Here is a 25,446-nt window from a genome sequence, read left to right as displayed (position 1 = left end):
CGGCCCGGTCCCACACGGCATCAGCGCCCGGCCCGGCCCGGCCCGACCCGGCCCCACACGGCATCAGCACCCGGCACCGCCCGGCCCCACACGGCATCAGCGCCCGGCACCGCCCGGCCCCACACGGCATCAGCGCCCGGCCCGGCCCGGCCCGGCCCCACACGGCATCAGCGCCCGGCACCGCCCGGCCCCACACGGGCAATGACCGCTCAGGGCAGGCGGCCACCCCGTGACCCAACAGCACCGAGCCAACCCAGCCCTCCGAGTGCCGCCGCCCGCCTGTCCCTAAGTAGCTCCAAGGACGGAGGCGCCGCCGGCGGAACAAAGTCCCAGAGTCAGTCTCAGTTTCCGTCTCAGCCGTGCTTTTATTGCTGTGCTTCGAACATAACGGTACTGAGCAGTCCCACACAAAACAAAAGCGCTTTGGAAACTAAAGCATCACAGTACTCTCTCAGAAACAGCAGCAGACCCGCCGCCCGGGCTGGGACAGCACAGCATTGCTACACACCGGGGGATGCCCGAGCTCCCGCCTCCCACGTGGGCATCCAGCACCAGAGTTCAATATTTTACAACTCAAAGGTAGGAAGATTATGTAAACATGAAAACAACAAAGTTGGTGCATGCCAGAGGAAGGTATCAACTCCATTTCTACTGGCAGTTTCTGACACCCTGATTTAAAGGAAGTCTGAAGACACATATATGTACACAGGAACATATTTGCAGTTCCTAAAAAAAAATTAATCTTCAGCTTCTACTTTACTTACAATGTTATTACATTTTAAAGTGTTTGATACGTTGTAATAACTCCTGGTATCTATATGCCTCAACGCATCCAGTAATTTAATAATACATTGTTTCTTTCCCAGTCTGTTTCTCCAGACCAGAAGCATCTGATAGGATTGTTCCTCTCTATTATCAGGAAATTTAGAAATAATTTCATTAATATCATTTTCCTGTAGAACAGTTCTCATAAGCCGCTTCCACTGTTGTGGTGGTACTTCCTTTATAAAGACATCAAAGGTCTCCCTCAGTTCTGCAAGAAGAAACAACACATATCAGCTTGGATTTTAAAACACAGGGGTTTTTTTCCATAGCTCACACAGATACATTCCCCTTAATTTTCAGCCAATACCTGCACAGACCAAACAGCAGCAGCAAGGCAGGGTTTGGCACCTAAGAAGCAGCAGGACAAACAAGTTTTCTGCTAAGTGAAAGTAGCTAAAGGTATTGGTGCATGTCTTAGAAGTGGCCTCCTAGGGCAGGAGACCATCCAGTAAGGGGGGTTTGGAGGAAGGCTTCATTGGCTGGGATGTTCCCTTGGCAGGGCTGCTGAAGAGGAAGTTTTAACCCCTTCACTATGCTGCTGGCATAGGTTTGCCACACCAAGAGCACCACGAGCAAAGCCCATCGCTTGGACAGCCAGCACAATTTGCTGGGTACTGGTGGGTGTATGGAGGTTTGATGTGCACTTCCACATGAGGGGACATGTGACAGAGCCATCTCTCACTCTGACCTACACCTCACTCAGTAAATCAGAGTACACTGCTGCAAAGCAGACTTGTTTTAACACAATTTTCAAAAATTTGTACCATTCTTAGTCTTAAAAACATGACTTTGCTATACTCCCATGCAGAAAAGTCATGCTCCAAAGTAGAACAGTTCACCATAGGAATCACAAATACAGCAATAATCCTGCTTCAGCATATTTTACAATAAACTGGAAGCCTTATAACTCTAAGCAATATTCATTAGCCTCTTTATACTACTCCTTAAGCAGACTAAAGTCAACAGGAAAAAAAAACACAAATTCCAAGTACTGCCAATTTATGGAATACTTACCACTTTGAGAGAGATCTTTAACAATTATCTGAGTTGGTTCTTGTACCTGTAATACAAAGTTGGACCATTGCTCCAACAAATCAGAGTACTTCACTCACTATTATTTTTTACCTACTTGACAGCTTGTTTTTACAGCACACACAGCAAAAAGGGGAAGGGAGGCAGATTTCAGAGCAGACCTGAAAGTACTGGAGTAAAGAAAAATGCATGGTGAAACAAACACACTACTGGCTCCAAGGCAACATTCACTGCTATCACAAAGGAGAAGCTTTTGTCAGGGAGATGGAAGAGGCAGAGTAAACTACATGAGGGATTGTAGGTTTTTTTCCCCAAGCTATCACTTTCCATACTTCCTATTACATCTTTAAGGAAAAGTTTCCTTTGTTGGTTTTCCTGAAAGCTCTAGGAATAGTTAAGAGCTCAACTAAAGAAATACCTATGTTAGAGAAAATATAATGATAATCTCACACATATACACTTATCTTACAATTTGCTGGAGTTCCACTTGGAACATTAGAGAGGCCATTCTGCTGAAAAGCAGAATTCTGGACAGGTTTTGCTGCCAGTGAGGATTTAGCAGTCCTCCTCAACCACACTGTCATGCAGCACTTCCAGCTCCTGCACGGGACAGTGCCCTGCTCAGAAACCATACTATTTTCCATTATTTTCTTCTAGGGGAAGAAAAGAAAACACTTAAAGTCACCAGATGTCAGAGAAATAAAAAGGAGTGCTGATAATTTGGCAAAGCAACAGCCTTCACAGAATTAGACTTCAAATGTTTTCAGAGCCTGACTCTCCACCTCCCTGGCTGTTCTGTACCCACCAGACTGCAGGGTAAGGCTCACAGGTTACCTCCACAAGCACAGTACACTTTTCCTGATGTTCTTACTGAAGGGGATTGCTGCTTCCTCCTCTCTAGGTACAGAAGCTAGGCACCCCTCCTAAGACAGGAGGGGATTAAATTGCCCTGCTGCACCTGAGCTGCCTCAACAGCACCAGGGGCCCCAGACCTGTCACTGTGCCAAGGTCTGACTCAGAACTGCTGCCTGTCAGCTCCGTGGACATGCTACCTTAGGCTGTCTGTGCCTGGAAGAGCTTTCCTGGCAGATTCACAAATATAAGCAGTTGAAAGAAGCCAGTGAGCACCTGTGTACATTGGACAGCTTTTGTGAGGGGACAAAGAGAGAAGCCAGCAAGAAAGGCTCCCTTCCTTCTCAGCATTGCCAGTTCATTAAACAAGCATAGCCAGGGAGTACAGCACCAGCTCAGCATGAACAGTGCAAGCACAAAGCAGAGTAGCACATCTAGCATGACAGCGCTAAAGCCAGCAAGTTCTAGGAATTTTTTCTTACATGTGGAAATGAGGATGAGGAGTTACTGTTCTGCCCCTAAGACTTGTGTTTATTAAGGTACAGGCCCTCTGTAAGCATAAAGCAGCTTGCTTTCTGCTTGCACAGGGACAGTGACCCACAGGTGACACCACCACAAGACCAACATGCATAAGAAGGGAGGTGAGGGAGAACCCCCCACATATCACACACGTAATTGTACATCATTCTCACTGAAAACACTTTCTGTTTAAGAATACAAGCACATTAAAGAAGTTAATCTTATTTATACAGGATAATTCTTAAACAGGAAAGCAAATGACTGAAAGAAAATGGCATGGCTGATGCCTTTGTTTCAAAATCCAGCACCACCTGTTCAAGTACCAGCAGTTGTTGGGGGCTTTAGAGCAGTGTGAATTCACTGGCTCTTTGGAAGGGAAGGTTGTAGGTGCCAAAAGACTCAGGACTGCATCAGGATAACTCTCCTTAGCAAATAAGCTCTTGCAGCAGCATGAGCACTCCAAGTGCAGACTTTGCATCTGCCTGTGACAGCTCTCAGAGAGGCAAGTGGCACCAGGCACCAATCTGTAACTGCACCCTTCGACAACCATTTTATTCAAATTGAAGAGATGTTATATTTGCCTATTCTCCTATGCTACGCCATTTTGACCAGTTTTTTTGTCACATTTCTTCATCAGCTTTTACAAATAGATGAAGTGCTGCAAATTTGGCCAGGGTGTGAGGGGAGACACAACACAACAACAACAACAACCCCATACCAAACCAAACACAACAGGGTGTTTCACATATTAGAGCCACTTATGGACCTCAAAAAAGAGCAGAGTTTAGGGTAAGCCTTTGAACATCTCTTTCAATTCTGTTTCTTTGGTCTTCAAGCATTTTTGACATAATTAAAATGCATTTAATTACTCAAACTGTCTAATTAGTAACATTAGACAAGAGTGCATACAGTGAGTGGGTAATGCATTAGTGAGGGACAGGAGCAGCTCCAGGGAGAAAAAAGTGCTGTACACACACTGTGACAACAGTCTGGATATTTTTCTAGTTCCTCATCAAGACTAACATTTGTTGTGAAAAACTAAGACTGAGCTCATTTTTGCCTTGTGGTGCTGGTAGGGATATAGTTTCTAACCAGAGAAGCTAAAGCCAGCTTGTATTTACTCCATCAGTTTTGTATTTATCTTGCAGAATGCTAGCAGTAGGTTTTTTCAGACTCAATCAGTAAGGTTCTGAAACAGTGTTTGACTACAGGGTGCCAGGGTATACCCAGCTTCAAATTGGAACACATGCCAGCAGCCAGCCTTAGCTGGATAAACCCTTTTTAGGGATGTACTTTGGGACTGGCATGCTCCAAGTCTTGAACCCCTCCTCTACTGGAACTGCTTAGGACCAAGAATTCAGATTGTCAGGTCCTGGTCTGTAACTTGTGGCATGAGCCCAAAGGCAGAAGACTCAGTGACTTCACTGGATCAGCAGTGATTAAGTTTTGTGAACAAATAATTTGTAGTCAACAATGCAATGAAAGCCCAAACACCACCATGCAGGTAAACAATAGCTGCCATCAGTTGGGGAACACACACGTGAAGCAGCAAAAAATAAATTAATTGGATCAAGGTATCACTTGGAGACAGTCTGAAGTGAAAACTTGCAGCTAGTCCAAGTTTTTTTCCTGCCTCCAAAGCATCCTGGTCACAGGCTCTGAAACGTTCCCAAGCACTGACAAGGCCAACTGCAGCAGACACATGCAGCTATTGAATGCATCAGGCACTTGCTAATTAATATCTGACCTTGTATGAATCCAAACTTGTTGCATCACAGGAACACATCCTACCAGAGATCTACAAAATGAGACAAACATTGAAGGCTTGTATCAAGTACAATTAGGCTGTGAACAATTATACTGAGATAAAAGTCTTGCTCCATCACATACTTACCCAACCTCTCTCAGCATCTTTATCAGTTGAGGCAACTGAAAAACAAAACAAGTGTCTAAGAAACTTACAGGAATGGCAGCAACTCAAACATGACTGAATTCACACAAGACTTGCATGCAATAGAAACTTCTGTAACACAGCCAAAGCTTTAAAAAGCCATTTAGTTTCTTAAACCTGATATACATTTCACAGCAGTACTACCCTTAGCTTCCACCAACAGCACAAACACTGTGCCTTAATACAGAGAAGAGTCCTGCTTAGTAAAATGCAGACCACAAGATGCAGTTTGGCTTTTAAGCCACTCTTGCAGCCTCCTCTACTCCAGCTTTTGTTTCTCAGCATTTTTGTAGGCTATTGCAATACAGAAGAAAAGGCAGAAATTGTCTTTACTGCAGTACAATCAATAAGACATGATTTCAACAAATTTAGCATTTAAAATTCAGAATAATTTTCAGTATTATTTTAACCACACTAGTAGCAAAAATACTTTAATACACAATAGTGAAAATAGAAGTTTCCAGGGAAAACAGCTCAGTTTCTGCTAAAAAATAAATTCAGAGGACTTATCAATCTAGCATTCACATTAAGAGGGTCAAATGACATAAGGGTACCAATTTATAGAAAAAAAATCTCCACAGCCAAACACAGTGAAAGTAATTAGTCATCTAATTAGCTGCTACTTTTTGCCCCATGCAAAAAGTATGCCCTGAACCCATACACAGGTTTTTCCTCTTTGCCAATACAAGGCAATTCGATTGGAGGAGTCCTTTTTAAGGATCTTGTGATAATCTTGCTTTGAAGCAGAGGCATCTGTCAGCAAGATAAGAAAGCTCATAGTTCAGGATTATGCATTTTATTTACCAAACAAAACTACTCTCCATTTTACAGGACTTGCTAATTTCAATCGTGTGCTAATGGAACTAGAGCTTAAACTAGATTCCCTGTAAGGCAACACAAGAACCAGGGATAGCCCTAGTGCATGCTTTGCCTAACTCTGGAAAGCAAATTTCACGGATAATAATCAAGCAGTTACCTTTATGACACTTCAGTTTTTTAACAACAATTAGCAAACCCAAACCCAAACCAAACAGAAGCACCGGAATAACCCAAACAAGAGCTCCACTCCCTGCAAAGTAAGAAAAAAAACATTAGTACTGAAACAGTCCCCCAAAAAGGTGTTCCTTGCTGTCCTAGAGTAAAACCTAAGCCCAAAACTAATACGACAACCCAGATAGTTTGTCCTGGAAAAGGCACTGGGACTGAGCTGCCCTGAACATATGAGTACTTGTTTGCACTGCACATCATGATCTGAAGGCAGCTGGGAATTCTGCAGAGAGCTGCAATACAACTTCTACAAGGTTTTCTGGAGAGATATTTAAGGGGAAACAAGTATGCAAGGGATGACAGCAAGCTTTGGGTGCTGTAGCATGGACCGTGTGCATTCCTGCAGAAGAGGAAGCTACTCCAGGCACAGTAGGCATCTTTGCACTGCCAGTAACTTTCAACCGTGACACCCTGGCAACACAAGTGGCCTTTCACCTGGCAACACTCCAGGTGGTTTGTCCCTTCAACCCCTTTGACAAGTTGTGTTTTGCAAGTAACTCCCAAATTAAAATGCAGCTGCTGTTAAATGTCACAGTAGTTGAAATCACTTTTACAGACTGCTCTGATGTTATTAGCCTGAAGCCAATGGACCCAACAAACCAAGCTGAGTGAGATTTGTGTACCAGACCTTGATTGGGTAAGCCTGGGTCTGCAGTATCAGTGGAATTCAGTGCGAGTTCTTCCTCATCTGGATCCCTGGAGTGGATGGTAACACAAGGGTGTATCAACATTTCCACAGCAATACCTAGCTCTGTCCAGACCTGATTATTTCTCAGACAGACTTTAGAACCATGAATGGAACATGCATAAACTTTGTTGGAAGTGCACCTTTAAACAATCCAAGATAAGACTACAAGATGAAATAAAAGCAAAGCAAATAAAATCCATGTGTGTTAGCTTCTAAATGGAGGGGGGAAAGGAAAAAAACCACAGAAAACAAGCATTATTCATGCACAGTTAGTTTCCTTCAACAGGTAGTTCTACATCCTAAAATTTTGTGCTGGGTGCTTGAAAGTGAAACATGAAAGATACAAGTTTACAGCCATAAGCAACAAGCACATTGATACCCAAGTCCATGTCTTTCTAGGTCTCAACATCAAAGGTTTTGACACCTAAAATTGAAATGCATGAATAATGCCATTTGGCTTCAGGACAATTATTCACAGCCTGGCAACTCTTGTTAACTATTGGCACAGGTTGGGCCACAGCTCCAACCTTCCCTAGAAGGAAAATGGTGACTTATCCTCAAACTTACATTTGACTGTTTCTCTGACATATTTCACAGCCCTCATCAGCACAGAAATACCCTTGTTTGCACTGGCATTCAGCATCCTGTGTCAGAGTACAGGGTCTCAGAGTTATCTGATCTAAAAATAAAATATAAGTTAGTAAGTGCAAAGATTATACTGAGGCCATAATGGCAGTTTATTTTTAATTTCAATATGCTCAATGAAGACCAGGTTTTCCACATTAAAAAAGGGAAAACGGTTAAGGTTTCATAAGGTTTGGTACCCTCTTTGCACTGTCTGCAAGACAAGCATTCCTCCAAGCCATTCGCGTGGGCAGTAAAGCCTCTTCCCTCCTTGCAAGGGTCACATTTTCCTCTCAAATGTGAAGCACTGCAGTGATCAGCAACAAAAGTACCTGTGGAAGAAGAGAACTGGCAGCAACAATCTCAGGGGATCTTTTGACAGACAAAAGGCTAAATCAGGATATTAGAACACAAATTTCTGGGGAGAGTTCAATCCTTCCTTGCAAATCAATCCCATACCACATGAACTCCATACCACATGAACTGAGTGGTACAGGAGAGTCAGGAGGCACATTTTCGATTTGTTGCTCAGATGGGGAGAGGTGCAAGATGTCCAGCAAGGCCTGTGCTGGGACAAGGATGAGTCACTGCAGCAGCTTAGGCAGGGAGCCGTGTGGATGGCACCATTGCTGAAGAAATGGGGGAAGCCTAGGAAGAATTGCTTTTAATAAACTTTTTTCTCCTTTGTCTGAATCCCACCTAAATGCACCAGTAAGCTTCTGATACTAACAAGAGGTTTCTTGGTGCACAACTTGTTAACTCTGCACACATTGAGCAAGGAGGGGAGAGCAATACCATACTGAAGCTTTGCCTACAGACACAGAAATACCAGAATTCCCCTAGGCCTGTTCTTTATGTTAACTAAATCACTTAACTTCAAAAATTTTATCCTTAACCACAAGCGTCCTGGCTTGACGCCAAAGCCCTCTTCCAGTAGTCATCACCTGTAAGAGCTCTCACTTCAAAATGGAGCCCAGCCTTTACAGCACGGAGAAGTCATCGCAGCTCCAACCAGGCTTACACTTCCACGGGATGCAATGTAAGAAACAACAGTACCAGCTGTAAGTGCTCAAAGCCTTACCTGCTTCACACAACACGCAGCAGAGACCTTCGTGAGGGTATTCGCTCTCCCCACACTTGGCTCGGGCTCCAGGCATCGTCAGCAGCACGACCTACAGTGGAGGCAAGCAGGCTGCTTGAGTGATTCATCCTCCTAGGAGGCGATAACTATCCTGGGGAGATTAACTTGTAAAGACTTGGAAACCCATTCAGAAGTTTATGGGAAGCCACAGAGGAAACCCAAACTAATTTCTGCTAAGTGCTGCTCACAGCAGTAATTGCCCTCACAAAGCTGGGGTTAGGGCAGCACCATGCAGCGGCTGATGGGGTTTAGGCAACTACTGCTACACATTCCTGCCTCCAGATAAACTTCTGTTTCCTCTCCGCTAGCTCACTGCAGTTGAACTGCAGACACCAAAGTTTCTGCGGGGTGCAAGGGATCCGTTTCTCTCTTGCTCCATTTTTTTTTTTAATTCATTGGAATCAGTGCTAGCCTAGCTCTCGCAAAATTGAGGAAATGCCCCACAGACTCATCCAATATATCTCACTGGCTCTAAGCTTAGGCAGAAGACAAGCCGAGTCATTAACAATGCTACGGGAACATTGGGAATGATTTTTTTTTTTTTTTTTTTTTTTACAGGAAGAAATTAGGAATGATTTTTCTTTATAACAGGAAACGTGAAAGCCGCTCGCTCCTCGGCAGGGCTGCCGCGGAGCCTCCCAGCGCCTCCCAGCTTCCAGGGAGGGAGCGCAGGCTCGGTTTGGGACACCCGACTTACATCCCTCGCAAGGGGCACACGGGAGAACCTTCTAGGTCGCCTGCAAAAGCAGGAGGAAGGGAAGGGACGGCCGCCAAGCTCCCTGGCATTAATTGCCACCAGCGGGCAGCTTGTAAGCTAAAATCAAGAAAGTCCCGCTCTTTCAACTCTCCGCGGTAGACTGAAAGTCTTCCCCATAACTACAGGGAGGTGAAAAAACTTCCAATTTCATAGTTAAATAACATGAAGTATATTAAAAAACCCTCACTCCTGACTTGCAACCATTTTTGTCGAATGGGAAAGGCGGCTCCGAGCGCGCAGGGACAGGGATGCAGTGACGCCCTGCACGTGACCATTCCCTGAGAGCGCTGGGCTCCCCGCAGCGGGGCTGCCGCAGGTGTCACGAGACGGCAAAACACGAACGAAAAGTTGGGGAAAGTTACTGAAGTCTCTTGACGAAGAAAAGGATAGAAAAACCCACAAAGCCTCTTCACGCTAGAGCTGGAGAAAAACTTTTTCCCTCCCCAAAGGCGGAATTTGGGTTCCGGCTGCGGGCGGCGGGCAGGCGGAGGGCGAGCCTGCTCCTGCAGACAGCGGCCCCGGCCAGAGCCCCAGAGCCGCACCCGGCACTCACCAGCAGCAGCCCCGCAGCTCGCCCGGCTCCCAGCGCGGCTCCCGCTGCGGCCCCCATCGCGGCACCCGTGGCTTTGCGGGCCTGCCCGCGGCCGCCGCTTTATAGGCGGCGCGGCGGGCAGGGCTGCGGAGGCGGGGCAGCTGCTGGTAAGTGCCGACTCAGAGAGGCATCTGATTCGCTGATTGGTCTGAGGGAAACTCTGTGAGGGGAGATTTTACAGTGCGACAACGAAGTGTGTATTACTGGGTTTTCTAAAGCCCTAAAAGGGTTCCCGCGTTTCTCCTCAGCAGTTATACCTGCCAGAGAAATAATAATGGCCATGATTTTCCTCAAGAATACTTTTCATTTCCCATGTGCATATAACTGGCATGTAAGAACATTCACCTCCAGATGTCAAAACTGGATTAAAGTTAATGGCACAAGGATTCATAGGGTCTTCCTTTTGGGATTATTTTTTAATCCTCTGTGGCAGCAGCCCTAAATGTTGGAAAGTCTTCCTCTGCTGATGCTTAATTCGTGTGTGCAGGTTGATAGTTTCTTTCACCGAACTGCTGCTCTTGTGGCAACAGTGTTTATTTTACTGAACTGCAGTTACAAGTCCTAGTGAAATCCCTATGGGTACATAGTTTGGTAAAATGGAAATAATCCAAACAATTTCCAGCACTCACATTGACACCTACTGAAGGCTTCCTGCTCAGCACTGCTTCTCTTTGGTTCAGGGGTGCTTGGGTTGTTTGGATCTTTTTCTCTTGTTTGGTAACCATTTCCCAAAGCCAGGATACAGTTGTACCCAAGGGATGTAGACAGCCCTACAGAAGTGGAGAGGCTCCTATCCCTAACTCAAACACATGGTCCCAAAGCAGGATGAGTGTGACACAGGAGGGCAGTGCTGACAGCCCAGAGCTGTGCTGACTTGCTGAAGCGTTCGAAAGAGATTAGTGGATGTGTTTGCACAGCTTTACATCCAAACACTTGGATGTATCCAAACAGGAGCACTTTGAAGCTGCATACTGGAATTGGCACAGCCCATTTCCAGGCAGGCAGAGGGAACGCTCTCTCACTGAGTTTTACACCACATGTGGCACAAGTCAAACTCCCTCAGAAAGAGTGACTAGGATGATGTCCTTCAAAAAGGCTGTCCTTCAAAAAGACCCAATCTGGATCAATGATGCTGATATTCTTCAAGGATGTTTCCTCAAGATGAGGAATACTTTGGTTTTCCAGAGACTTTTGCTAATAACAAAGCTACTCTCACCCTTTACTATCTGTATCAGTTTCCTGAATGTCAGCTTCCAGATGCTGGCTCTTACCCTGTCTATTCATATCAGAGAGCTGCTGTTCTCTCTGCAGAACAATCTATTCACTATCCTTAAGTCCTTGATATAAAAGTTTGTAAATCCAAGACAGTTTGTACATTTACATGTACAACAATGAAAAACAAGGGAACCACTTCTCTTTCTGTGGAACAATCTATTCACTCTCCTCAAGTCTTTGATATAAAAGTTTCATAAATCCAAGATAAGTTTGTGCATTTGCATGTACAACAATGAAAAACAAGGGAACCACGTCTCTTTCTGTGGAAGTTGCAACAATTAGAAGACAATTTCTGACAATTTCAGCCAGAGGGGTATCAAACTGCTGTTCCTGTTCTAACTTATGGCCCAGGGCTGACATTCTTGGAGGCAATTTCCTGTAGATTTTCCTCTAAAAAGTGTTTTACTTGTAAAATACTGTTAAACACAAACCCCAAAATAATTTCTCAGATAGACTGCCACTGAAAGTTGTGTGTAGTTTTATTTCAACATATCAAGCACAAACAGGTTTCCCCTAATTGGGGAATATGATGAGGAATGTACTTAAAAATTTGGAAACATTTACATTGAAAGATAGCCCAGACTGGCACCACCACTAAGTATTTTAAGGCTGTATATATAGCAGTACTTACCACTTGAAACTACTTCAGGCCAGAAAAGAAAGGCTTAGTATTGTCTGCAGTCTACAGAAAATATTGCAAATCTTTAAAAAATGGTGTAAAATAGGAAGACTATTAACATGGTTGAACAATGCAGTGGCAAATCCCTCCCTCTTTCCTGACCTTTGACAATAAATGTGCCTAAGACCGAACACACGTACACCTACATTGCTCCCATCCTCACCTATGCTGGGGCAGTGGATTTCTCTCTACAATGCTAGTGTGTGATATTAAAAAACAGCCATATAGCAAATAATAACAATAATAGTAAGTGACCAGGTTTTACAAAGAGGCGTGCGTGTCTGACATCACACTCGATGGGCCAGACTCAGGACACCAGTCAGCTCCGTAACCAGATGAGGAGCTTTCACTGAATACTTCCCATTTCCTAAAGAAGAATGGCTCTAGGAAATTGTGTGTATTTACACTTTCCGTGGAATGGAAAATAGAACACATCCTGAGGTCCCATTCTGCATGGGCTGACTACACAGATCATGACTCAATACCCCGGGGCTGGATTGTTTGGACCAAGTGTTCTCTCTCCTGTAATTAAAGGCAGCCGGACAGGCACCGGACAGGCACCAAGGACATCAGCTCTTTACAGCTCCCCAACTGTTCTCCCTCACTCCTGGAGCTATGACCCAGGCCACCACCACTTTTCCAAAATGTTGAGGTGATTACCATTTTGGGGTTACCAATACTGCTGGGTAATTTTTAATTGCATCAGAAAATGACAAAACATAGAAAACAAATTGCACAATTAAAGCTACATTTGGCTTCAGCATTAAGGCCCATACAGGTTAAGAGGTCCTTGAAGATGTACATGTAAAAGGCAAAAATGACATAATCCGCAGGAACAAAGTTTTGCAGGTTCCTAGGTCCCTTTTTAACCTCGTTTTTCCACTTCCTTCCACCTCTGCCGTGTTGGTTCTAAAGTGCTTTGGTGCCTCACTGGGCTCCTTGCGCGAGTGGCCCTCTCCTGCAGCCAGTGATCATTATTGCTGCCAAACGTAGTGATTTTATTTGAAGACATAATTAATGAAGAGTTGACATGTAAGAAAGATGCAGAGGAGAAACCAACAGCGAGAGTCCAGGAGGAAGCTTTCAGAAGAGGCCTTCCTGTGGAAGGACCTTTTGTTCAGAGCACTGAGGTTTCTGCAAAAGAAAGCAATATGATTATTTGTGTGTTGGAGAGAGGTGTGCCTTCACACGTGTGCAGACCCAGAACTCCCGCACCATGAGGGATCCCTGTACTTTGATGACACCTTCAGGGGTAGACCAGTGTGTCCCCAAAGACTTTACCTCCCTCTTTTTAACAGGAAGGTTAGTGCTGGCTGGCATGGCAAGGGCACAAACCCCAGGAAATCTCTTCATCCAGCACCCACTCATAACCCTGTGAGTTTAACCTATGCCCTGATGGTTTCAAATGCAAGGCCTGGCCTGGACACCCCAGGAGTTGCAGTGAAGCTAAAACCACATCACCAATGACTCTGGCGTCCAGAAACAGTAGGCCTCGTGTGTGATCCCACCTCACTGAAGCCTTGGGAGGGCTGGATAATACTCCTCACACAGAGGGGAATCAGCAGGGCTCCCTGGAGCAGAAGTAGCAGTTCAGACCTCCCCATAGGAGTCTGCAGGGCAAAGCCCTCTGTCAGCAGCAGGTGTGGTTACTGCTTCTCTCAGATAGCAACAAGCAATTTGTACAAAAAAATGGATTTTAGTGCTTTTTGCCATGGAGCCCAGTTTTTCAGACCACACGCCTGCATCTCGAGGAAATTCCTCACATGCTCGAAGGGAGACCTTACACGTGGCTGGCAGAGATTTATTTTTAGCCAGGGCCTGGCCCAGCCCCTCTCAGTCAGGAGTACCTCGAATTATGTAATGTGCTGAGGTGATGCTTTTTGCCCACAAAGAGAACATTAAGAGGAAAAGATTTCCTCCTCATTTTTTCAAGCAGAGCATGGGTTTGTCTTTCTGGTGTGTTAATTGGTTACTTTATCTGCAACAACTTGAACTGCACTCCTGCAGCTCACAGAGGTACTTCAAAGACAACAGTAAGGAGTTAAATGCCAGAAGTTATCTTTAGCCCATCAAAATCATTGATTCATGACAGAAAATGGTTACCTGTGTATGTCCTGTTGGGCTTTCTGTAGGGATAAGACAGCTGAGTGAATTTCTTTCAGGTGGTTCATTTCTTTCCCACACTGAGCGCACAGGCTTTCGAACCCTGTGGCAAAGTATTGAAGGACAATTATGTTCAGAATCACCATTCTGGTGGTAGTGATGAAACACAACACAGCAAATGTGTGGCTGTGATCTGATTGTCACTGCTAGGGGGGGACACTTTCAGGAGGAAACATGGGGAGAAGGAGACAGGGAACAGAATCTTCCACCCAGAAGACCCAGGCCACTGTAACAGGTTCTGTGACTCTGGTTCAGGTGCACCCCAGTCAGCTCTAAGGAAAAAATGCTCCCCAGCTGAGGGGAGGAGAAAGGAATGCTCACACCTGCCCCCTCTCTTAAGATTCAATGTCACCTCTAACAAAGGCAGAGAAAAGAGAGAGAAACACAGCCTGTTTCCTATGTGTTGTTTGGAATGTCAGTGTATTTTTCCAATTTTGCCAGGAGTTGGCATGTCCTTGTTGTAAGGCAGAAAGAGAAACAGCCCATACAGAGAATAGAAAAGCAGAACATTCTCTGTGCTGCCTCTGGGCTGTTGGCCCATGGTATTAGGTATTACCTGGGCTGGGAAATGCCCCAGGGCTGGCCCAAGATATAAAGTACCAAGGGAAGAACATTAAAGCCTGACCCCATGATACCCAAATACTTGCCATCATCATCTGAGAGCTCCTGCACTGACTCTGGTGTTGAACAGCTGCTCTCTGTGTTCTGGCTGTGGTTGGACGGCTGATCACTGGTTTTGCGGCGCCTGCAGTCTTTGGCAGACCTCTGGATGGGACAGCGATTAGAAGTGACTCAGTCTCTATCACACTGAAGATGTGTGTGTTTGCTTTAAACAAAACAATTTGGGGTGTTGGGAAATGTGTGAGATCGTAAGTTTGATTGCTTTCTCATTAATGCCTAGAAGTTGGACTGGCAGTTACTTAACGATATTACATGTGCCTCATACAGAAGCATTTCCCCAAATGACAACATTCTTAAGACATCTATCCAAATTACTCTTCTTGTAGCTTTAACTGACACATACTATGGATGAACCTTATAGTTCCTTTGCTGAGTTATGTACCCAACTCAACCAGGTACGTAAGAGAAAGTTGGAAAAGAAGAAAAAATTAGAATCGAATTCCCGAGCAAAGATTTTTCAGAAGGTGCACAAAGAATCTAAACATCACATAATTTTTACACCTAGTTTCTTTATGCACTTTGGAAAGTTTCTCCCTCTCTCAGATGAGCAAACCAAACATATTGATTCAAACTTCTCACTACAGAATCTGAAAAGCAGTTACAAACCTCAACTTCCTCACTGAATCAGAGACATTCAGATGTGGGGTATTATAAAAGAAAAGTCTGTGTACATAATAAGATACAAGTTTTTCAGTGTAATATGGGTTATACTTAGTTTAGCAGCTCTGTATTTGTGAAGTGTGTTATGAATGACATGTATCACTCCAAAGATGAGAGCACTGAAACAGAGGAGTATTATCTCTGTTTAAGGGAAAGGATGGAAAGACTTGTCTTGTCTTGTAGAGAGTGTGATAAAGGCTGATGGCAAGGACTGCAACTGAAGTCAGGGGATCTCAGTTGTGAACTCCAAAACCTATGGGAAGTTTTCTGCTTTGGAAACACTGAACAGTGAAGTTCAGCTCGGTCGTGCAAAATTCACTAACATTGGGTGGAAGAAAAATGCCAAAATTGATAGAATGAGTAAATCAGTAATTACAATTCTTCAAAGCTAATGATGGTATAATACTGCAGGTCTATGGTCAAAACTTGTATTTACCAAAAACAAAACTTTCAGCCTATGCTGTGCTTACATGGAAATGCTGTAGGAAAAGGGCTGTGTATCTAAACAATCATAAAGAATATTATATTCTCCAAAACAGGCTTTTTACCTTGTGCCGTGTAATTTGATTGTTTATGCATGTTGCTTTGTGGTTTGACATCCTTGTGGATAAGTGTCTTTCCATTGTCTGAAGTATTCCATCCTTCTCAAATTGGGCAATGTCGTTCAAAGGATCCCACGGTCTTAGGCTTTTGAGACCAAATGAAAAAAATTCAAATGAAAAGCAAGAATCCCACATTAGGTGATTTAAGCCAAATACACTAGTTCCGCATGCACCAGGGCAGGCAATCATCCCTGACAGTAGCCAGACTTTCCAGATGCAGTGACAGGACTAACAGAGAGTTCCCTGCACATTCACAATTCCTTGCAATAGGTGAGGGGGTTCAGTCTCCAGAGGCTTTGCCCTTCTTGCCTAGGGAAGGAGAGCACAGTTTTTAACTCTGCTTTGAACACTACAGAAAATCTCTGCTAAATGACTCCACACTTGATGGTAGCAACAGGAATTTACATCAATGGCATAGTGGATTTTCCATTGCCAAGCCCCCATTTCCAGCTATTCCCAATTAGAATTATGAATACGTATTCTAGTGATGGCACGGAGCTCAGAAAGGGCAAGCTCTGGACATAGTTTTGGGGAATGGCAGGGCTCCAATCGCAGGTCTGCAGCCCTGCTTGCGTCCCTGGGAACTCAGGCAGAGAGACGTGTTGGGAACCCCAAGCCCAGCACTCACTCCTCATATTTGTAGCGCCATTCGTTGGTCCCGGCATCGTGCCGGAACAGCCGCGGTTTCCACTCCGTGCCGCTTTCCCTCCGCTCCCGCGCGGCATTCCTCTGCTCCTCTTCCAGCACAAACTTCTCCTGCGTCGCCTTGTGCTGGTCACCTTTGTTGATTGCACTGGTAACATGCTGCCAAAGCCTAGGAATCATCCGGGAAGGAAGTTAAACCACCTCAGAACCAACAATGTACTTTGCCAGCTGGAACTTTGGAGCAGAAGCTTGTTGGGTCTGTTGATACCGCGGTGGCACTGTACCAGGATTGCTCAGCCTCTGTGCTAGCTTGCAAGTTAAAGAACTGAGAGTGGCAACACCGAGTGCTGTATGAGTGACCTGCTGACGGAACCTTCTCCTAGATGACATCACCTACAACCACTAATAAATTCTGCAGTGCTGAGTCATAAGGGCTGCGTTCAACTCACTGGGATCCTTGGCCTCTTCAGAGGTGACGACAGAAAACTGTTCTGTGCCTCATCCTTTCAGGCATTTCTGTTTAGAACTGTTTGTGTCAACGTCTATCCCCAAAACAAAGGCTTTAAATTTAAAGTTTAGAGGCACTGGAAAATGAATTTATGTGCATATCTGGTAGCTGCACATGCACCTCCTATATAGGATTTATAACCAGATCTGTAGAAAGCTGATTCAATCCACAAGCAACAAGCATGTCCTCGTGCTCACAAGCTGCAAGCACAAACACAGACTTTCACTCACACTTGTTTGCAGATGCCAGAGGATATGTGATCTGTCATATGAGCTGTTCTCACTGAGCACCTGCCCTGGGGAGAGGATCTGCCTTCTACCAGAGAAAAATCAGTACTGTTTTATTTTACTATAGCCAACTGTGATCAGCCTCTCCACAGTTTCTCCAATCAGAGCACTTTAATCTTCATTTCAGATTGGAAATACTTCTGAGACTAGCAGCTAGCCCTCACAAAACATTACTGTATGCTTTAGTGCTTAGAATGTGCACAGGACATCCAGGCTGCTCCAGTATTCCCAGCTCCACAAAACACCTGCCCGCCATTTAGAAGATGAATTAATTACTACATTTAATTTGGAGCTTGCTGTGAAGCTCTTAATTTAAAAGTGATCCTGAAGCTTTCATTATATTTCTATCACCATACATTAACACAGCACTTCCAAAAATGCAGCCTCTTAGATAATTAACTGAATGCAGAGCAATGCCTTCCTGTCATTTTTAACAAGTCACTTCCCTATTTCTGTGTAGGAATCTTTTCTCCCAGAAACAAAAAAAGGAAACTCAGTGATGAGGACTGGGGAGGGAGGAGTGAAATAACAGCCACAGAAAATATTGTGGTGGTGTAAAGCCTGTCCTAAGGAACACAGTGGTGTAAAGAGTGAGTCCCCTAATTCTATGAGCCTTAGAGGGACAGCACAAAATTGTTTGACAGGGATAAAATACTCCATCAAGAGCTGCTGTGTGAGATAATAAGACCCTCCACAGTGAGCTGCACAAAGCTTCAGAGATTCTCCAATAATTGTGAAAATAGACAAGTCTCGGCACTGCAGGGAAGACTAAGCAATTTAGGCAGAATATAACCTGGATTAGATGGCAATTTATTCATACATCTGTCAGCATTATGAGTTTGGTGGAATGTCTGTTAGGGATCTCTTATACTTTCCCTTTTGCCTCCTTCCCTTGGATGCATGTATCATTATTAATCTCAGATGCAGCAAAGGGAGTCAGTTCTGGCCTTAAACTCTGGCAAACAGTGAACTGGAGATTCTTTGCCCACAAGACCAAGCTTTTCCTCTAAAAGGATCTTCTTCTGAAGATTAAGAGATAAATGTGCTGCAGTCTGCCCTGCTCTGCAGAGTTAACAAATCTGCTCTGTAAGTTACAAATACAGACTTTATTGCCCATAATGCCCACTGCAGTCCAAACTAAATCTTCATGTGTTTTTGTTTACATGCAATCCTTTTCTTTACCTATGGAAAGGGGAATCTTTTTAGGGTGATGTGATGTGACACCGAAATTAGATGTCCACAGAGAAGTGAACAATGCAATGCAGAGGCAGGCAGCAACTGCATGTGCTGCCTTGGGATGTTGGCTGGTGCTGGCTGGCCGTAGTGGAGAGGAAGTACAAGTAATTTGTTTAAAGCCATCCAGCTCCACATAACTTAGCTCAACACATAACGCTCTTGCTCAACAACTGTACAGTGTGCATTATTCATTCCTTCCACTTCCTAAGTGTATTGGGTTTGCGTGGCCTAGATTTTGGCAACAGGGTACTACAGAGGTGGCTTCTGTGAAAAGTTCCAGAAGCTTCCACAACATCTGGCAGAGTCCTGATGGCTCCAAATATGGACATGCTGCTGGCCAACGCTAGGATGGTGGTCTCTGTGATAATATGTTGAGGAAGAAATCAAAAGAAAGATTCTGGTGCAGTTTTAACTGTGGCCAGAGAGAGTGGGGTGAGAACATGTGCGAGGATCAGCCCTGCAGACACCGAGGGCAGCGCAGAAGCAGGGGGAGGAGGTGCTCCAGGTGCCAGAGCCCAGATTCCTCTACAGCCTGTAGTGAGGACCATGGCAAAGTGGCTGTCACCCTGCAGCCCAAGGAGATCCATGGGATGCAGAGATCCACCCACAGCCCATGGGGGAGACCCACACCAGAGCTGCTGGGTGCCTAAATGGAAGCTGTGACCCTGTGGGAGGCCCCTGGAGAGAGGAGCCCACACTGGAGCAGCCTGGCTGTGAAGGACCCCGTGGCAGAGTGACCCACGCTGCAGCAGTTTGGGGAGGACTGTGGCCCATGGGATGGACTCACATTGCAGCAGTCTGCAGGGAGCTGATGCTTGTGAGATGGAGCCATGTTGGAGAAGTTAATGGAGAACTGTCTCCTGTGGGAGGGACTCCACAGTGCAGCAATAAAGGACTCATCGCCATGAGCAGCAGGAGAGGAGAAGCCACGGGTGATGAACTGACTGAAACCCCTACCCTCCTGTCTCCTTGTGCTACTGGGGGACGAGGTAGTGCTGTGAAGGAGGGAGGGGTGGGGGGAAGGTGGTTTTAGGGGCTTACTTCTCATTACCCTGGTCTGAATTTGTTAGCAATAAATTTATGTTATTGTTTGAGCCTGTTTTGCCCTCAATGATAACTGATTAGTATTTTCTGGCAGCTCTTATCTCAACTCATGAACCCTTCATTAAATTTTCTCTCCTCTGCCCAGCTGCAGAGTAGAGTGAGTGAATGACTTTCGTAGGTACCTGGCATCCAGCCAGGGTCAAACCACAACACTAAATTATATGCCAGAACTACATTTTTAGGCAACCTAGATCACCCTACAAAGCCTGCATTGGAGATCTCAGCTGAGATTATAAGGCAGTGTTAAACATCTGTTTAATTACATTCATTCATAAAATCCTGTTATGTGGTTCAAAGTACTGCTCTGCGGATGCCAAGACTTTCCGCAATTCCTAGATCTACTTTAAGAGCTTGTGGTTGAAATAAGGCTTCTTAACAAGATATCCAACCTCAGGATGACATCCTGCCCTTTCATAAAATGCTCCAGCAATTACAGAGATCCCTGGAATCCAGGTGAGATTGTTATTTTAGGCAGATAAAATGTAGCCTCTACTATTTCTCAGCCCAGGTCTATTTCAGAGCTGTACTTCATGGAAATACTCCAGAGTTAAGAGTCCGGAAAGACACAGGTAAATGGCTGGGTAACATGCCCACAAAGCAGATCACTGCCTTTCCAGGGCTCTGCTGAGGAGTTGGAGGAGCCCTGCTAATCAAAACCCTGCTTCCAGGAGAGAAGCAGCAGGGAGATGTTCCCCAAGCTCCCTACCTCTCTGACTCGAAGTCCATCTGCTCCTCAAACAGCACAATGTGGCGCTTCAGTCTCTGCCTTCGCACTTCGCTGGTTGGGTTCCAGAACATTTCTGTGTTCCCATTTTTCAGCTCATTTATATGTACTTCTCCATCCTGAGAAGGAAAATTAAATGAATTAATGACAATCAGAAAACCAAGGCAGAATTTAATCTGGACAAATCAAAGCTGCTCCTGGATGTTGATAAGGGATACCTGTTGGTTAGGGGGCTTCTTTCCTCTATCTGATAAAATCTCACTGAACACTTCCTGAAAGTTTCTGAAATAAATGAGGCAAGGCATTGCCAGAAACAGTGGCTGCATTTATCATTAATCAGAGTAGAAAGGGACCTGGTTCCTTCTATTAAGTCTTGTCCTCAGACCTGAGTGCCCACAGAAGCCCTAAGATATTCTTCTTTCACCACTGTTCCTCCCACCTACCAGCTAGCACATATAAACAAGATCCCCAGCTCCTTTTTCCAAAGTCTGCCTCAAGACTTCCTCTCCCATGTTCCAATATGCTAATTCCAGGACTGATCCCAGGTCCCCAAGAGATCCCCAGTGTGGATAGGACAAGGTAGGCAGACATTCTGCACCACTACATATATCTCTAACAAGCATATATACAAGCACTCAGCTGCTGCTGTGGCCCTAGGGCTGAGAAGCATTGGGATTTTCTTTCCTTCTTCATTCAGGTGGGTTTTCAGGTCCTGAGGCAGAGAATTTACCATTCAGATGCAAGGATTTCTGTCAGGAAGCTGGATGGTGTCAGAGAAAAGCCAGGAGAGCAGGCCAGTATTCCCAGTGGGGTGAGAGGAGAACCAACACTGTCCCTACAGCACTGCACAGCAGCACACAGCTGCAAGCAGCAGCTTACAGAGCCACTGTTCCAGAGCCATTTAACTTCTTTTACACATCACTACAGCTTTGTGCACCACAAACAAACAAAGATCAAGGGAGGAGTGTATAAGCAGAAGGCTGGGAGCTGAGCAGCACTCAACCTTGTGGCTCAGGAGAGCCCCTGGTGATGGGCTCGCATGAGGGATGTTGGCAGGAGCCACCGCAAACAAGGTACTCCCCAGCCCAGCACAACTCACACTGACAGGGCTCATCCTGCAGGACAGGGAGCTCAGAATGGAGCAAATCCCTAGTACATGCCTAGAAAGGGCAAATCTCCCAGTTACAAAATGGTCATTAGCTTTTTATGTAAAAAGACAAATTGCCAGACAGAACAAGTCCAGTACCAAAGGCTACTTTGTGGTTAGGACCTCACTATGGTAAGGGCTTTACCCAGGCACACTTCACCTGTCCTACTTTAAATACCTCCTTCAGATGAGACAAATCTTGTCTCAGAAATGGCTATTTCTATAGACTGGCAAGGGACCATAGGGCAACTGTAATGATGATGTGGATGCCCAAATGTTGCTCAGGGAAATATCCAAATGTCCAGCCCTAAGCCAAAGTTCACTGCTTTTGTTTCAGGTACCAGGGGTTCCAATAAAAATTAGGCTACATCATTCACTACGCAACTTTATTCTTGTTGGATTTTGGCTTGAGTGGCTCTGAGTCAATCACTTGTGTATACTGGGTGCATAAAGGTGCCAGATGCTCTGCTGACTGTTCCGAGCTGGCCCTAGAGATAACACCCTCACTGAATTGATGTCTCTGTCATTCACCTGATGAACAGGGTAGTAACTGCCTTCTACCATAAAGGTTTGATGTGAAAAGAATGAATTCAAAACCCTCTAAGTTCTTTCCTGATCCGGATCTAACTGGGGAAGTACCGAGCACACCAGACAAAAGGCAGCCTCAAGATCTTTGCATTCACACCTAATCCACACTGTATCTCCTGCCATCAGTGCTTGTCCTCAGCCCTAGTTACAGAACCACTGGCTTTGATGGAGAATCCCCCTGCTATTTCCAGGCTCTGGGAGTGCAGCATGACTCATGCTGCACATGGGTGGAACTATTGGCCTGGGGCTGGTGGGAAGAGGCAGGGCAGGGCCCTTCCAGCACTTATTCCAGCACAGGGAGCCTGCCAAGGGCTGCCAGTTCTCCCTGGAACCCTGTCAGCAACTTGGATTATCAAAAGTTACCCAGTGTCCAGTGAGACTCGCTAGCACTTCTTCTCCACATTTAATCTTCCCCAAGATTTGATTAATGCTCGTGCTGCCACCGAAGAAGGGCTGTCAGGGGAGAAGAGAAACAGGAAATGTGGTCAGTCTGGTGAGGACTGGAAGGGAGCCAAACACAGAGATGCAACAGGAGGGAAGAAAGTGCAACTGCTTGACTTCCACTGTGTCTGGGGAAAGGCAGAATAAATTCCAACATGAATTCTGACTCTCTCACATTGTGCCCCCTTCCTTTTGTTTGTAATATCACAAACACTGTAGCTGCAGGTAGGGAGATAAGCCTTGATGCGCATTAACATTCAGGAATGCAAGGTCTCATTTTTATTGGAAATACACTTATTTTTTGTCAGCCAGACATCAGGATAAATGTATGTGGACAACTCCTTCCCAGAAGGAAGGAGTCCAGAATTACAGCCTTTGCACCCTTGCCAAAAGGAAAGGAGCAGCACTAGCAATGACTCTTCCTGCTTATGGGACAGCAACAGCAGTGTGGCACTGCTGATGATTTCATTTGTGCCAAGTCTCCAGAATCTCTGGTCAGCAGCAAAAAAAAAAAACAAACCCACAAACAAACGAAAAAAGGGCATTTCCAGAGTCAAGGAAAAAAAAATCCCAGAACAATGGAAAATCCCACCCATCTCCTAACTGCCAAACGCAGGAAATGCAAGTGAGAGTGTGCGCAGCTCTTCTATTCACAGAACACGTCTTCAGACATTTCAGCAGGCACTTCCCAAAAATATTTGTGCAGAGAAATATTTTGTGTGTGTGTTTGTGTGTGTGTTTTAAATAACAATATAAACCCAAATTTTGCACAACACCCATACATAAAATAATTACATGTATCTCAAGCATCAGTCTCTGCAATCCAGCAGAGAACTGGTACATATGCAAATTAAAAACAAAGTTAAGGGGTTTACCTGCAACTTCTCACAATCCTACTAAAACAGACAGCTAGGAAATGCTCAAGGCAGAGCATGTAATTACATCACGGGGACCTTTCTGAAACATGTTTGGATGAATCATACTGTTTTCAAGCCAGAAAAGAAGCACTTCAGGCTCTAAAGTGTTTGTAAGTTTGAGATGACACCCAAGTCAGGGAAATATCCAACACAATACACCAGGCCTATGGGAAGAACAGGCTCCAAAGACAGGCATGTGCAAATGTCAGGGAAGTACATGAGGCAAGAGCTCCCTTTGTAAGGGCAAATAAAGACAGAAAAATATTATTGCCCTCCAGTGCTGGGGTACTAATCCCCCTGGGCCCCATTTACACGGGCCCAGGAGTGTCCAAAGATGTGAGGACTGAGTTAAAACCTTCCGAGAAATTAAGATACATAAATGCACCCAGACATGAACTAGAAATGCAAGTTTAGTTTTAAATAAATAGAGGATTTTTAAGTGCCTTAAACAAATAAGAGCCTGTGTCATAAGTAAGAAAAAGACCTAATACCTAGTTTCAAGTTCAGTAGTATTGCCTTTTGCAAATTAGTTAAATTCTAGTCATAACAAAAATAACGTAGCCTTGTTGAAAATTCCTAGATAGAACAGACAGAACTATATGCGTAGAATTTGTGCAAGAATTTACGAGTATTCACGTAAATCAATTTTAGCTTAGGATAGGTCCAACACCACTAGAGAAAATCTGTGTTTAAGCCTGATTGGCTAAAAAAAGAATAAAAATGCACTGCTTTGAGAATGAAAAAATGCTCATGCTGAGGGGATACGGGTGCTATTGTCATCCTTACTGCTGCTGATAAGATGCTACCGCTGCTGCTTGGGATATGGGGACTTTGCTGGCATGAACGGTAACAACTCTGCCTTCGTGAGGCTGGCTCAGCCATGCAATAAAAGACTTTACTTTCACAACTACCCAGCTTTTGGTCTTCAGTGAACATGTGCCAAGATCTCAGCACTCAAGCAACCCAGTGTTTGCAAAATCACAGAATCACAGAATGCCTAGGTTGGAAGAGACCCCCAAGATCATCGAGTCCAACCCATGCCCTAACACCTCAACTAGACTATGGCACCGAGTGCCACATCCAGTCTTTTTTTAAATACATCCAGGAATGGTGACTCCACCACCCGCGGGGGCAGGTCATTCCAGTAGTTTATTATTCTTTCAGTGAAAAACTTTTTCCTAATATCCAGCCTATATTTCCCTTGCCACAGCTTGAGACTGTCCTCTCGTTCTGTCAAATGCTGCCTGGAGAAAGAGACCAAGCCCCACCTGATACAGCCACCTTTCAGGGAGTTGTGGAGAGTGATAAGGTCACCTCTGAGTCTCCTTTTCTCCAGGCTAAACAACCCTAGCTCCCTCAGTCGTTCCTCACAGGGCTTGTGCTCCAGGCCCCTCTCCAGCCTCATTGCTTCCTCTGGATGCACTCAAGCATCTCAACATCCCTCCTAAACTGAGGGGCCCAGAACTGGACACAGCACTCAAGGTGTGGCCTCACCAGGGCCAAGTGCAGGGGAAGAATGACATCCCTGCTCCTGCTGGACACACCATTCCTGGTACACGCCAGGATGCTGTTGGTCTTCTTGGCCACCAGGGCACACTGCTGGTCATGTTCAGTTGGTTATTGACCAGAACTCCCAGGTCCCTTTCTGCCTGGGCACTGTCCAGCCACACTGTCCCCAGCCTGTAATGTTGCAGGGCCAAAATGCAGGAGTCAGCACTTGGACTTCTTAAACTTCACCCTACTGGACTCTGCCCATCCATC

The 25,446-nt window shown here is 45.1% G+C and overlaps 2 protein-coding genes across 8 annotated transcripts in view; both read right to left on the bottom strand.

The window, feature by feature from the left end:
- Positions 1-345: 345 nt before the first annotated feature.
- On the bottom strand, positions 346-10,081 carry LOC134551059 (tumor necrosis factor receptor superfamily member 26-like). Its single transcript, XM_063398148.1, has 10 exons — positions 9,990-10,081; positions 8,620-8,710; positions 7,739-7,870; positions 7,482-7,593; positions 6,855-6,922; positions 6,156-6,248; positions 5,123-5,157; positions 4,976-5,026; positions 1,840-1,885; positions 346-1,033 (listed from the first exon to the last, which is right to left on the bottom strand). Exons 1-10 carry the CDS (start codon positions 10,044-10,046, stop codon positions 738-740), a joined length of 981 nt encoding a protein of 326 aa, XP_063254218.1. The 5' UTR covers positions 10,047-10,081; the 3' UTR covers positions 346-737.
- A 1,683-nt stretch (positions 10,082-11,764) lies between these two features.
- Positions 11,765-25,446, bottom strand: part of OSBPL5 (oxysterol binding protein like 5) — a 138,251-nt gene continuing 124,569 nt past the window's right edge. For all 7 annotated transcript variants that reach the window (XM_063398143.1, XM_063398141.1, XM_063398145.1 and 4 more), the window contains 7 exons: positions 22,691-22,780; positions 20,575-20,711; positions 16,717-16,902; positions 16,035-16,173; positions 14,793-14,910; positions 14,086-14,188; positions 11,765-13,116 (listed from right to left, as the gene is read on the bottom strand). In XM_063398143.1, the coding sequence (XP_063254213.1) occupies positions 12,981-13,116; positions 14,086-14,188; positions 14,793-14,910; positions 16,035-16,173; positions 16,717-16,902; positions 20,575-20,711; positions 22,691-22,780 (909 nt within the window). In that variant the 3' untranslated portion in view covers positions 11,765-12,980. The remainder of the gene's footprint in view (positions 13,117-14,085; positions 14,189-14,792; positions 14,911-16,034; positions 16,174-16,716; positions 16,903-20,574; positions 20,712-22,690; positions 22,781-25,446) is intronic.

Source organism: Prinia subflava, chromosome 5 (assembly GCF_021018805.1).
Source record: "Prinia subflava isolate CZ2003 ecotype Zambia chromosome 5, Cam_Psub_1.2, whole genome shotgun sequence".
NCBI lineage: Eukaryota > Metazoa > Chordata > Aves > Passeriformes > Cisticolidae > Prinia > Prinia subflava.
Note: the sequence above shows the minus strand (reverse complement) of the source record. Positions and strands in the feature narration are given on the sequence as shown.